At 42.6% G+C, this 14,584-nt stretch overlaps 1 protein-coding gene across 8 annotated transcripts in view; it reads left to right on the plus strand.

The window, feature by feature from the left end:
• Positions 1-11,347, plus strand: part of BCL11A (BCL11 transcription factor A) — a 101,537-nt gene extending 90,190 nt beyond the window's left edge. For 2 of the 8 annotated variants that reach the window (XM_070379530.1, XM_005890495.3), the window contains 2 exons: positions 1,093-2,835; positions 10,849-11,347. In XM_070379530.1, coding sequence (XP_070235631.1) covers positions 1,093-2,835; positions 10,849-10,940 — 1,835 coding nt within the window. In that variant the 3' untranslated portion in view covers positions 10,941-11,347. Of the gene's footprint in view, positions 1-1,092; positions 6,813-10,848 lie in introns of those variants that run through there. The other 6 variants (XM_070379531.1, XM_005890496.3, XM_005890494.3 and 3 more) reach the window with 5 other exon arrangements.
• Positions 11,348-14,584: the final 3,237 nt, after the last annotated feature.

Genomic DNA, 14,584 nt, shown 5'->3' on the forward strand with positions numbered 1-14,584 from the left:
GGCTTGGCGACTGGCCAGAGAGTTGACTAGCTGAACTGTATCTTTCTGTTTCTTTCTCAACTGGAGCTGAGGCTCAGCCGAGGGCGCAGGATGTTGTATAATTTGGTTCACGTTGTTAGCCTCTCAAAATAATGAGGAGGAGGCCAGTGTAGCATTTCTCAGCCTGCTGCCCGTCATGGTGCTGGCTGCTTTAACTGTTCTTCAATTCGGATGCCGTGTCTGCTTAAGTTGGCACCAGACACTCCTCCTAACTTCTCTAGACTTGCATTTGTTTGACTTGGGGGGACAACTCCTGAAGATTTGATACGGCCCATTGGTTAAGTCTGAATTAAATTTCTCTTTTGAGATTTTTTTGCAGCATCCCTTGAGATAAACATGGGAATCCCCATGGGGTGTTATGGAACCAGAATTAGGACTCACTGCCCCTCACACAGGCTGGGATGTGAGATTTTACTAGTCTCTCTTCCATGTAATTATTTCACAAGGACTTTCTCATGTTTAACAATATCAACAACTAGTGTGTTTCAGGTGAAGATTAAAAGCATTTCTAGGGCCATACAGAATTGTAATGAGTTAACCTCTTTTTTGATATCTCCATGAAATGATCGCCTATTTAGAAAGTTTACCTGCCACCCAGGGGGTTTTAGGAAGCAGGAGACTTTCCTTTAGGTCACCTTGTCCAAGTCCCTCACTTCATGGAGGAGGAAACAGAGACACAGATGAAATGGCTTGTCCCAAAAAACACAGCTGGTGAAGATTGGAAAATTTGTAAGATAGTTGTTGAACTTCCTAGAATGTAGGGATCCTCATCCTTGAGCTTGGATTGGTCTAGATTTTTCTGCTTTAAAGACTGGATTTAAAATGCTTAGCACTGAGTCAAATGGCAGGAAGACTGCTTTGACAGACATTTGTTGGGCACCAATCCCCAGGTGTACCAGCTCATTCTAGGCACAGGGGATAGGATCAGCGAGGGCTTAGGCCTTGGGGTTGACAGCTGGGGGAAGGGAAGGCTGGAGGTGGAACATAAATAAGCAATTGCTGATGCCCTCCTCGGTGATTAAACATTGATGTTGGTGTTGTATTATTTTGCAGGTAAAGATGAGCCCAGCAGCTACACATGTACAACTTGCAAACAGCCATTCACCAGTGCATGGTTTCTCTTGCAACACGCACAGAACACTCATGGATTAAGAATCTACTTAGAAAGCGAACACGGAAGTCCCCTGACCCCGCGGGTTGGTATCCCTTCAGGACTAGGTGCAGAATGTCCTTCCCAGCCACCTCTCCATGGGATTCATATTGCAGACAATAACCCCTTTAACCTGCTAAGAATACCAGGATCAGTATCCAGAGAGGCTTCCGGCCTGGCAGAAGGGCGCTTTCCACCCACTCCCCCCCTGTTTAGTCCACCACCGAGACATCACTTGGACCCCCACCGCATAGAGCGCCTGGGGGCGGAAGAGATGGCCCTGGCCACCCATCACCCGAGTGCCTTTGACAGGGTGCTGCGGTTGAATCCAATGGCTATGGAGCCTCCCGCCATGGATTTCTCTAGGAGACTTAGAGAGCTGGCAGGGAACACGTCTAGCCCACCGCTGTCCCCCGGCCGGCCCAGCCCTATGCAAAGGTTACTGCAACCATTCCAGCCAGGTAGCAAGCCGCCCTTCCTGGCGACGCCCCCCCTCCCTCCTCTGCAATCCGCCCCTCCTCCCTCCCAGCCCCCGGTCAAGTCCAAGTCGTGTGAGTTCTGCGGCAAGACGTTCAAATTTCAGAGCAACCTGGTGGTGCACCGGCGCAGCCACACGGGCGAGAAGCCCTACAAGTGCAACCTGTGCGACCACGCGTGCACGCAGGCCAGCAAGCTGAAGCGCCACATGAAGACGCACATGCACAAGTCGTCCCCCATGACGGTCAAGTCGGACGACGGCCTCTCCACCGCCAGCTCCCCGGAACCGGGCACCAGCGACCTGGTGGGCAGCGCCAGCAGCGCGCTCAAGTCCGTGGTGGCCAAGTTCAAGAGCGAGAACGACCCCAACCTGATCCCGGAGAACGGGGACGAGGAGGACGAGGAGGACGACGAGGAAGAGGAGGAAGAGGAGGAAGAGGAGGAGGAGGAGCTGACGGAGAGCGAGAGGGTGGACTACGGCTTCGGGCTGAGCCTGGAGGCAGCGCGCCACCACGAGAACAGCTCGCGGGGCGCGGTGGTGGGCGTGGGCGACGAGGGCCGCCCCCTGCCGGACGTCATGCAGGGCATGGTGCTCAGCTCCATGCAGCACTTCAGCGAGGCCTTCCACCAGGTCCTGGGCGAGAAGCATAAGCGCGGCCACCTGGCCGAGGCCGAGGGCCACAGGGACACTTGCGACGAAGACTCGGTGGCCGGCGAGTCGGACCGCATAGACGATGGCACTGTTAACGGCCGCGGCTGCTCCCCGGGTGAGTCGGCCTCGGGGGGTCTGTCCAAAAAGCTGCTGCTGGGCAGCCCCAGCTCGCTGAGCCCCTTCTCCAAGCGCATCAAGCTCGAGAAGGAGTTCGACCTGCCTCCCGCCGCGATGCCCAACACGGAGAACGTGTACTCGCAGTGGCTAGCCGGCTACGCAGCCTCCAGGCAGCTCAAAGATCCCTTCCTGAGCTTCGGAGACTCCAGACAATCGCCTTTCGCCTCCTCGTCGGAGCACTCCTCGGAGAACGGGAGCTTGCGCTTCTCCACGCCGCCCGGGGAGCTGGACGGAGGGATCTCGGGGCGCAGCGGCACGGGAAGTGGAGGGAGCACGCCCCATATTAGTGGTCCGGGCCCGGGCAGGCCCAGCTCAAAAGAGGGCAGACGCAGCGACACTTGTGAGTACTGTGGGAAAGTCTTCAAGAACTGTAGCAATCTCACTGTCCACAGGAGAAGCCACACGGGCGAAAGGCCTTATAAATGCGAGCTGTGCAACTATGCCTGTGCCCAGAGTAGCAAGCTCACCAGGCACATGAAAACGCATGGCCAGGTGGGGAAGGACGTTTACAAATGTGAAATTTGTAAGATGCCTTTTAGCGTGTACAGTACTCTGGAGAAACACATGAAAAAATGGCACAGTGATCGAGTGTTGAATAATGATATAAAAACTGAATAGAGGTATATGAATACCCCCTCCCTCACTCCCACCTGCCACCTCCTTTTTTCACCATTCCCCGCCCCCCTTCCCCATCGCCCTCCAGCCCCACAACCTGTAGGATTTTTTTCTAGTCCCATGTGATTTAAACAAACAAACAAACAGAAGTAACGGAAGCTAAGAAAATGAGAGTGCTTGTCACCAGCACACCTGTTTTTTTTTTTTTTTTTTTTTTTTTTTTTTCCTTTATGTTCTCACCGTTTGAATGCATGATCTGTATGGGGCAATACTATTGCATTTTACGCAAACTTTGAGCCTTTCTCTTGTGCAATAATTTACATGTTGTGTATGTTTTTTTTTTTTTTTTTTTTTTTTTAAACTTAGACAGCATGTATGGTATGTTACGGCTATTTTAAATTGTCCCCGATTCGTTGCTGAGAAAACACCGTTGCTGTTTCCAGTTCCGTTCTGAGAGAAAAAGAGAGAGAGAGAGAAAAAGACCATGCTGCATACATTCTGTAATACATATCATGTACAGTTTTCTTTTATAACGTGAGGAGGAAAAACAGTCTTTGGATTAACCCTCTATAGACAGAATAGATGGCACTGAAAGAAAATCTACACAGTAAACGTCTGTCTCTAAAGGGTTAAATATTATCAATTGGAGAGGAAGAAAAGGCCTTGAATTGACAAACTAACAGAAAAAAGTTTATTCTATCATTTGGTTTTAAAATATGAGTGCCTTGGATCTATTACAACCACGTTGATGGTTCTTTCTACTTGTTATAAACTTGTAGCTTAAATCAGCATTGGGTGAGGTAATAAACCTTAGGACCTAGAGTATAATTCTATATTGTATTTCTCACAACAATGGCTACCTAAAAATATGACCCGTTGTCCTAGTTAATCATCATTTTCCCTTTCGTTTAATCTTGTAAGCAAAACTGATTATACCAGTATAAAAGCTATTTTGCTCCTGGTGAGAGCTTAAAAGAAGTGGGCTCTTTTGCCCAAAGTTTTATTTTTTTTAACTGATGATTAAATTGAATGTGCAACGTGCAAAGGCCCTGAAACATGATTAAATACATTAGTAAGGAATTCATTTTATGAAGATAACTTGTTTTAAATAATGTCTTTTGAAGAAAAGTTCTGGCACCAGAAGAAATAGATCCAGACCTACTTGGTTGTCAAATGGACAATCGAACAATAAACGTTAGGACCTCGAATAGCATGTTAAAAAGAAGAGACTGACAATAAGGTTTGACAGAGGGTAACAGAGGGGGAAAAATATGTGATTTATTAGCACAACATGGTACTCTTTGCCATTTTAAACTAGAACAGGTGTATAAGCTAATATTGATACAATGATGATTAACTATGAATTCTTAAGACTTGTGTTTAAATGTGACATTCTTAAAAAAGAAGAAAAAGAATTTTAAGAGTAGCAGGATATATGTCTGTGCTCCCTAAAAGTTGTACTTCATTTCTTTTCCATACACTGTGTGCTATTTGTGTTAACATGGAAGAGGATTCATTGTTTTTATTTTATTTTTTTAATTTTTTCTTTTCTTTTCCTTTCTTTTTATTAAGCTAGCATCTGCCCGAGTTGGTGTTCAAATAGCACTTGACTCTGCCTGTAATATCTGTATCTTTTCTCTAATCAGAGATACAGAGGTTGAGTATAAAATAAACCTGCTCAGATAGGACAATTAAGTGCACTGTACAATTTTCCCAGTTTACAGGTCTATGCTTAAGGGAAAAGTTGCAAGAATGCTGAAAAAAATAATTTGAACACAATCTCATTGATGAGCATTTTTTAAAAAAAAACTTAAAAAAACTTTGCCAGCCATTTACTTGACTAATGAGCTTACTTACTCGGACTCAACATTGCAAGCGCTGTGAATGGAAAACAGAATACACTTACCATAGAGATGAATGATTGCTTTCGCTTCTACAGTGCAAGGATTTTTTTGTACAAAACTTTTTTAAATATAAATGTTAAGAAAAAAATTTTTTAAAAAAACACTTCATTATGTTTAGGGGGGAACTGCATTTTAGGGTTCCATTGTCTTGGTGGTGTTACAAGACTTGTTATCCATTTAAAAATGGTAGTGGAAATTCTATGCCTTGGATACACACCGCTCTTCAGGTTGTAAAAAAAAAAAAACATACATTGGGGAAAGGTTTAAGATTATATAGTACTTAAATATAGGAAAATGCACACTCATGTTGATTCCTATGCTAAAACACATTTATGGTCTTTTTTCTGTATTTCTAGAATGGTATTTGAATTAAATGTTCATCTAGTGTTAGGCACTATAGTATTTATATTGAAGCTTGTATTTTTAACTGTTGCTTGTTCTCTTAAAAGGTATCAATGTACCTTTTTTGGTAGTGGAAAAAAAAAAAAAAACAGGCTGCCACAGTATATTTTTTTAATTTGGCAGGATAATATAGTGCAAATTATTTGTATGCTTCAAAAAAAAAAGAGAGAGAAACAAAAAAGTGTGACATTGTACAGATGAAAAGCCATATAATGGCGGTTTGGGGGAGCCTGCTAGAATGTCACACGGATGGCTGTCATAGGGGTTGTACATATCCTTTTTGTTCCTTTTTCCTGCGGCCATACTGTATGCAGTACTGCAAGCTAATAACGTTGGTTTGTTATGTAGTGTGCTTTTTGTCCCTTTCCTTCTCTCACCCTACATTCCAGCATCTTACCTTCATATGCAGTAAAAGAAAGAAAGAAAAAAAAAAAAAAAAAAAAAAAAAAACCAATGTTTTGCAGTTTTTTTCATTGCCAAAAACTAAATGGTGCTTTATATTTAGATTGGAAAGAATTTCATATGCAAAGCATATTAAAGAGAAAGCCCGCTTTAGTCAATACTTTTTTGTAAATGGCAATGCAGAATATTTTGTTATTGGCCTTTTCTATTCCTGTAATGAAAGCTGTTTGTCGTAACTTGAAATTTTATCTTTTACTATGGGAGTCACTATTTATTATTGCTTATGTGCCCTGTTCAAAACAGAGGCACTTAATTTGATCTTTTATTTTTCTTTGTTTTTATTTTTTTTTTATTTGGATGACCAAAGGTCATTACAACCTGGCTTTTTATTGTATTTGTTTCTGGTCTTTGTTAAGTTCTATTGGAAAAACCACTGTCTGTGTTTTTTTGGCAGTTGTCTGCATTAACCTGTTCATACACCCATTTTGTCCCTTTATTGAAAAAAATAAAAAAATTAAAGTACACAATGTAAGCTTCTTGTGTCCTCATTTGACACACTCTGTAAATTACTTTCAAGAAAATAACAGGTTTTAAGAGAAGGCCAGTCAGTCTTTTTCAGGATTATTTCTATGGGCATTTTGATGCGTGTATTATACCCTAAAGGAACATAAAGTACTTACTATATTAAAATAGACATATCTCAAGCCATGGAAATAGTTTTTAGACTTTATAGTTCTAGAATAATTTTCAAGAAATGGAAAGTGTTTTCAGTCTGATGTTAAAAACTTTCCCTCCATCTCTTAGCAGTAATCCATTCAGATATAAATGAAAAACTTTCTGGTAATAGCATCTTAAACTTTTATTCCCTCTGGATTTTTTTTGCTGTTCTTGTCTGAAAGTTCTTTTCTATTCTCCCAACCTGCCCTATGGTAGAACATAATGTAAAAAAGGTGTTTTTTTGTTTTTTGTTTTTTTAATCAGCTCTTTTCTTTCTGAGTAAGAGTCTTTCCTCATACCCAAAATAACCCCACCCCTCAAATCTAAAAATCCAGAAATGAAAGCATCAGGTAAAAAAAGAGAGAGAGAAAAAGAAAGCAGTAGCTAGGAGTTTAGGAGTTTAGCCAGTTTTAGCCAAATGTGTGGAATCAGCCACTGATTTCCTGAGATACATGAGGGTTTGCTCTGTGATTCTAAGAGCCTAAGGAACCCTAGATGGGACAGATGTTTTAGCTGTTTTTACAGAGTCTTTTTGACTGATAGCAAATGAGAGTGGGGATACCCTTTAGTTATCTTTTGGCCTACCAACAGACATAAAATGAAACAACATCTTTGAAAAGCAAGTTAGGTCTGTCTTAAAAGCCCCTCCTTAGAAATCTGTGTTGTCATTTTTACAAATACTGCATGTTGCAGCATCTACACACGTACCTCTGTGATACTGTCTCCCTGTTCCCAGTGTAGATGAATGGATACGACATTGTTCTTATTTTTGTAAAAACCAAAACAAAAGCCATTCTGTTGTCTTGTGGTAGCATTTCTGTTGCTCAGTTCTTATGCCCTGGTGCCTTGTGAGGTGGCCTTTTCACGGAATGCCTTTTGTCTGAGGCAAGAATAGTTTTATCCTTCTAAAATACAGAGAAAGTAGGTGTACTCTTTTAAAAGTCAGATTGGGTGGAAAGCAGAGAGGCAGAGAAGAATCCGGTAAGAGATGATTTGGGAGAGTATAGTAGAGGAGCTGGGGTGGCATGAGGGGGTACTTGCAGAAGGTGATAGTTGGCAGTGAAGTGAGGGGAGATATATGTGTTTTAGACAAGTTTACTTCACCAACGCAACCAGAATGCTGTTCAAGACATAGAGAAATAGTCTTCAGTGCCATGCCAGCTTCAGATATGGTGACTTCTGCTTCACCATATTAAATGTCCATAAAACTGCTGTGTGTTCCTATCACTGCTTTATTAGGAGCTGTGAGTACAGCTGCGAAGGTTTTATATACAGTATTCATTTTAATTTCTCCGTATATGATGCTCTTAGTGTAATGAGGTTTTGCATCCTGACAGACAGAATTAATGGTGGATACTCTATGCTTGTATGCTCAAATTCCTTAAATCAAACGGGGACTGGGGAGGGGTGCAAACATTTGGTGATAAATCACAAATTATGTTTGATTTACATAATCCCAAAGTTAAATAAATTTATTGGGAGACAGGTTCTTCAGGGTTCTCAATCTCCTGAGTTATTGAAACCCTCCTATAAAATATTATTCCTGAAGCTGTGTGAATAATAGAAGCCTGAAAACCTAGGCAACAAGAAGATAGCTTATAAATGACATCTTGCATCCGGAACACTAAAATTAAAAAGCTTAATTTAAATAATAAAAAACATTTCCAACAGTAGATGAATTCATGATAAAGTTTTTTAAAACAAAGAAATAATAAGGATGAACACATTTCAGGATTCTCAAGTTACATTTATGTGACACCCCTGATGTGTTGAATGCAATGTTCTCTACATACTTGAATGCCTGGTGCTTAAAATGTTCTCTTTTATCTTCATTTTGAAAACAATAAACAGGAATACAGTAAATAACTATGTCTCACAGATTTTAACCGAGACACTCTGCCTTACATGTAGTACCTTTATCCGCAAACCACATACAGTCCTCTCTCTGTTTAGGACTTACAGAAAGAGTGAGATGGACGTATTTTAAAGGTTGCTAAGAAGTAAGATTGGTTCTTCATTTGTACCAGCACTGGCAGGAAGTGTGAAGTAGCCGAGTTTTTTCCCAGGGCATTCTGTGATAGAAATGTTTATTTAAATACCATTTCTGTATATGCAATAAGTTCATCCTGTATATATTCATAATGCTGGAAGTGAGAACTTAAAAGGAAGTGGTGGTGGGGGTTAGATACCATTTCATTTGGGGAAATAAGGAAATGAGATGGTTTGTTCACAGACACTAAAAGTTTGTTAAAAGGTACTGGGATATGTCAGGCCTTCCTGAAAAGGAGTTGAGAAGCCTCAGGCCCCACCTTGTCCTGCTTCAAACACTTTACTCTCAGAGAGTGAGGGAGGAAATTCAGAATTTTCATTTTTTAAACCACTCCCCTGCTCCATGATTTCCTATGAATGTTTTGTAATCGTGTGTTCTTCATTATGATTTGTTCCTCCATTGTCCCTGGGCCTGGTGTTTTCAAGAATGTTCACATCCTATACTCTTTTTTTTTTTCTCTCCCCACCCCCCAGACTTCCCATTTAAAAAGAAAAAAAAATTGTGGGACTTTTGCTGGTATAAGGATGGGATTGGCAGTGCTCTTTAAACCTGCTTGGAAAAAAATGTTTTTTAAAAGATTGTTAGATTTTTAACGATTGTTAGCTTTCAAAAGGCGTTAGCCACTTAGCAAATTTTCCTGTCTTCTGAGGCCCTGCCACTTTCCCAATAAAAATAAATGAACCCCTTTTTAGGGACATGAACATCAGAACACATAGATGGAATTGGGATGATGTACATTTACTCCAGGGCTGCTTTAGCTACAAATGGTAGACATGGGTTGTTGGGTCTGCACTTTTGCTTGCTGTCATCTTGTTATCCCATTAGGCCACTGTTTCATTTAGTAAAACACATGGCCAATGAATCAGCCTTTAGGGGGATGGGCCTGTTTCTCTCTCTCTCTCTATTTCCCAGTGTCATTCATGATCATGGGAGGCGATCAATTCCTCCCTTTCACGTGGGAAAGGAGACCAATACAGTTCACATGGGTTATTGTAGTCAAGAACCTAAACTTGGCCGAACGCAACTCAATGGTTGATCCAAATACTGTTTTTCCTTTCTGTAAAGTGATAAAGGGAGCATTTATCAGGTCTTTACAAGATGGCAGAAAAGGCAAATTAAGCCATTTCCCCAAGGTCTGTCCTCTAAAGCAGGGCCCCCAAACCCATGGTGGGGGCTGTGTTTTTAAATAATGGTGGACGTGGTGCATGCCCATGCTAGCTATATACTTTGTCTGTTAGGATTTTAAATATCGGTAACAGGCTGACAAAGTGGCTTGAAGAGGGTATCAGCCAAAGGAGCTTCAACGACAGTGACTTAGGGCTGGGCCCGGAATGGGGATTCCCCAGAGCCCACCTGGATACAGCAGGCCCCTCAGCTCAGGTCTCCACGCTCAGGGGTGGGTTTTCGGAAAGCAGCCGAGCTCCAGACCCTGGGGCCTCCTGCGGCGCCAAGTCAGGGGAGAGGAGGCCCCAGGCCCCTGCTTCGGGTCGCCATGGCAACGAAGCCTGGAATGCCACAGTGGTAGCCCTCTTCCTCGGCACATCCCACATCCGGACTCCCAGTTCTGCTGCTTCAAGTCAATGTACACAGCAAGGGAGGAGCCCCGAAGGAAAATAACCACTCCCTTCTTCCCTCCATCACTGCCTTGCCCCCTCACAAAAAGAAAAAAAAGAAAAGAAAACTGCATGTTTGAAAGAAACTACAGGCAGTTTTTGGTGCCATTTGGGAACAACTGTTTTGAGTTCTGGTTTCCTCGTCAGAGATTTGTTCGCCTCTTGTAAATCGTTGGCTGCTTTGACGTTGAACTTGATAACATTTCATGTTTTCGTTGTGCTGCTTTTACATCAATTTTTATTTTTTTGTTTCTTTATAATTTTATTATTATTTTAAGGAAATGTCCCCCTCCCTCCCCCCTCCCCTGTTCTCCTCAACCAAAGGACTGTTTCCTACTCAGTTTGCTCAGTCATAAGGGCAAGTGTTCCTTCCAGGTGTGTCCCCAGCTTATTAGGACTATCCTGGGATGGGGAGGGGGTCTGGGTCCTTTGGGGGAGAAGGGGAGAGAGGTGTGGGAAAGAACTCAGAGGTCAGAGATCTGGGGGAGGTGGGGAGGTTCAGGTTTAAATCATGCTTAAGATGCCGGTGGCTCAACCTGTGTTTAAGTTGTAATTTTTAAAAAGCTAGTTAGAGAACAGAAAATCACTGGGCCAAGTCACACCTGTATTTTTTTTTTTTCCTCCCTCCTCTGTCTCCAACCTCTTTCTAGGTTCTTCACACACCCCCATTCGGCGTAGTGCCCAGAGAGCTCAAGATGTGTGGCAGTTTTCGGATGGAAGCTCGAGAACCCTTAAGTTCTGAGAAAATTTGAACCCCCAGGGGTGGGGTGGACGCGAGCCGCCCAGCCGACATCTGCGTGGTCTGTCATCCTGCTAGTTTGTGATGTTTTCTGACAGTAGCCTCCAAGAAGCCGTTGTGCGAAGACAGAGTCCTGCAGTGTCCTTCCTGCCTGGGCCTGCAGTGTCATTTTATTTATATTTTTTAATAAAAAGTAAAAACAAAAAAACAGACCCACATTGGAACAGTGAATCAGTCCCCTAGAGAGGGTCTGTGGACCACCGCTGCTCTGAGAGCCGTCCCGGCCCCTCTGAGACCAGCCAACCCAATTCCCTGTCTTGTGGAAATGAGCATGAGTTCCCCAAACCCCTTGTTTCTATACATTCTATGTTGTCTTTTAAGAAGTGTGCTTAACATTGACACAATAAATGTTGGAGCTTTAGGTGGTGTTTGTTTGTTCTTTAATTATGAATGCTTATAAGACAATGCAGCTGCTTTAGAACTGTGTTTCTGAACCCATGTCCTGCAGACACCTATCGGGTGAGAAGGAGGGACAGATTTGAGGGATGGGTAGGAGGTGCAGGAGGGAAAATAGGTTACTGCTTATCAGATGGCATAAATTTTCAAGGAGAATCAAAATGCAAAACTTGGGAATAAATCATAGCAATATCATAATTAATGTAGTAGTAGTGTTGCTGTTTATTAATGCTGAAGTGTAGTTTTCCTAACTGTCTGACTTACAATTTGCATACCATTAAATAATGCATAATATGGCACACTGAATTCTGTTTTTCAAATATATGCTTTTGGTGGCTACTATGCAGGATTTGAGTTTGTCTTTTAATTTAGCTCAAGAAAGATAATGTCACTGGGTTAGTGGTAAATCCCAAAGAAGGTGATGAATATCAATAGTTGTTTATTAAATATTCTAATTTTAGGTTCCCAAAGCTTCAGCAAATATATCTTAATGCAGACAAACAAACAAACATAAAACTTCTTTATTACTCACACCAGGAAATTTGGGGCAGATTTTATAAGGGGAAAAGATGATAGGAGGAAAGAGTTCCACATCAGACACTCTATTGTCATTGTGATAGCGCCCCGTTCCTTAGAAATTAGTGACACAAATAAGTTAGGTCTACAAATGAGTGATAAAAATTCCTTCTGGCTCAGTTAATTTGCAAAGAACTTTTCTCACTTTGGTGTTTTCTATTGCCTCGAGATCCAGACGAGAACTAGAGACAATATAGCATATTAAAACAGGTTTATAAATAATAGAACTCAGACACCTGTGTGTTGCAGATTTACATATTGGCTGTGAACGCAAGTGGGGAAAATCTTACCCACTCACCCTCTGGCTAGGTTACCTAGCCTAGTGAGAAGACAGCAAAATAATTGGCATCTGGATTCTTTCCTGGTTATTCATCATAAATAATGACTCCTCACAGTCAAGCGCTGCTTTATGCGTGATACGGGGCTTTCATATGCATTGTTTCATCTGATCCTCAGTGGAATAGATCTCAAGCCTTCCATTTTGTGGATGAGAAGAGTGAGGCTCACCAATGTTAAGGGCTTGCCCAAAGCCATGTCATTGAGAGCAGAGAAGCCAGTGTTCTGGTGTCTTGTCAGCTTAATTCCACTGAACTCTGTGACTGGTCAAAAGGATTGTCTCTTACCATGTTAGCACACAAGCTGTAAACGTTCACCAACACACACACGTATGGCTCTCACTCAGAGATCGAGGATGTCCACTATAAGGGCACACAAAGATGTCTTCTCCTACAGCTGACTGCTCACTGCAGAGGGGAGCCTGGAGCAAGCAAGACAAATATCTCTGGTCGATGAGGTGGCCTGGATGAGTTTTTGAGAGTTCCTCTCATCTAGGTGAGATGGGACCGCCAGACAAGGGTTATTTTTTGGAGGAACATTCCCTGCCCCACATTCTGCCTCTGTGTTACTGAAACCTCAGACCATTAGGGATTCCGGGACAGCATCTTCCCTGAACGTGCTAAGCCCCTTGCCAATACCTAGAAATGGTAACTCTGCTTCACAAAGGAGACCCGACTGAAATAGAACAAACAATCCTGGATTTGGGGACAACTTCAGCCTTGGTGCTTGCTACACTGTAATTCCTGATCTGTGTGTTTCTGCCTCTACCTCTTATTTCTTCTTGGAGTCAGTGTGTACATAAACGGTATCTCTAGAAGTAGGATTACTGGGGGGAGGAGAGGGAGTGGGTAAAGTGTATATTTTTCTTCATCCTCCTTTTGGAGAAGAAAGAGCCCTCGTTGAAGCAAACAGAAAACAAACCAACCCCAAACTCCAAACTCCACATATCTTCCCCCATACTCTTCACTGAAAGAAAATAAAAATTCATTTTTGAAATTCATTGTGAGATGATGGTGGTGCACTAGGGCTAGAACTTTTGAAAGCCCATGCAAGACAGATGATTTGGGAAGACATGTCCCTGTGCGATATGCCAAGGTCACGATTCTCCATGAATGGTTGAAGCAGTTGAAGGGACTGACAAATCTGATCCGGGTGCTTACTGTGCCCTCTCCCCAGAGGGAAACTTCAAATTGCAGAGAGATTAATTGGTTGCCAGGCATGCGCCGAGCATGGACTAGAGGACACAGTCCCGGGTTCTCAGGAAGTAGGGCCCAAATAACGGACATTGTTCTCACCCTCCCAAGCCTGGTCTATGAACATTAATTCTGTGGTCTGTCCAGACTGTCACACAAAACAAAAAGTTCTGTTAGCTGTCTGGGTCCATGGTGGTGGAGACTCAGTAGCTTCTATAGCACCCAGCACCAGGCCATTTGAATGTTGGTGGTGCTGGAGAAAAAAGTGATTGTATCAAAACCGGTGATAAAGAAATAAACAAAAATGGTGATAATGAAAAATCTTAGGGAAGAAGAGCAATCTTGGATCCTACTGGGGTATAACTGAGTGCCCTGACCTCAGCTAAATGTATCCTGGGCATTTTTACTTGGAGTTTTCCAGAGTATTTGTATTAAAGTCCCATCTTTCAAGCAGTAAGAAATATCTTTCCAGTTTTTTGTGTGCTGACATGATCTTCTTTTTTTTGAAAGCTAGATAGTGAGGTGAATGGTGAAGATGGTTATTCATATTAGCAGGTTTTTTCCCAGTGTTAATGTTTATTCCTATGAAGAATTCTTGTTCTTATATAGATTAGTATCCCCAGAGAGTAGAGGTGGAGTGGATCAGAATGGAAGTGTTTCGTAGGTGTTGTTTCTCTTTTTACATGCCACACAACATTGGCTCCTTTTTGGGTGGAGTGAGAGGGAAGAGATTTGAGGAATTTGCATAGTGGTTGTGAAGATTTCATTGAGTTCAGTTGGAAGTTCAGAAAACACATGTGTTCAAGCACACCTTTCAAGGACCATCCTGAGTTCTTCATCAACAGGGAAACAGTAAGGTGAGGCTCCTTTTCTCTGACTCCCTAGCGGAGTTAGCACTTTCCAGTTTGCACTTCTCCAGAGGTACATTAAGCTAAAAAATGTCTCAATTCCAGCACAATCCAGAAGCAGTCATTCTTTCTCTTCCTCAGTTCAGTTCAGTTCAGTGGCTCAGTCATGTCCGACTCTTTGCGACCCCATGAATCGCAGCACGCCAGGCCTCCCTGTCCATCACCAACTCCTGGAATT

Source organism: Bos mutus, chromosome 11 (genome assembly GCF_027580195.1).
Source record: "Bos mutus isolate GX-2022 chromosome 11, NWIPB_WYAK_1.1, whole genome shotgun sequence".
In the NCBI taxonomy this organism is placed as follows: domain Eukaryota; kingdom Metazoa; phylum Chordata; class Mammalia; order Artiodactyla; family Bovidae; genus Bos; species Bos mutus.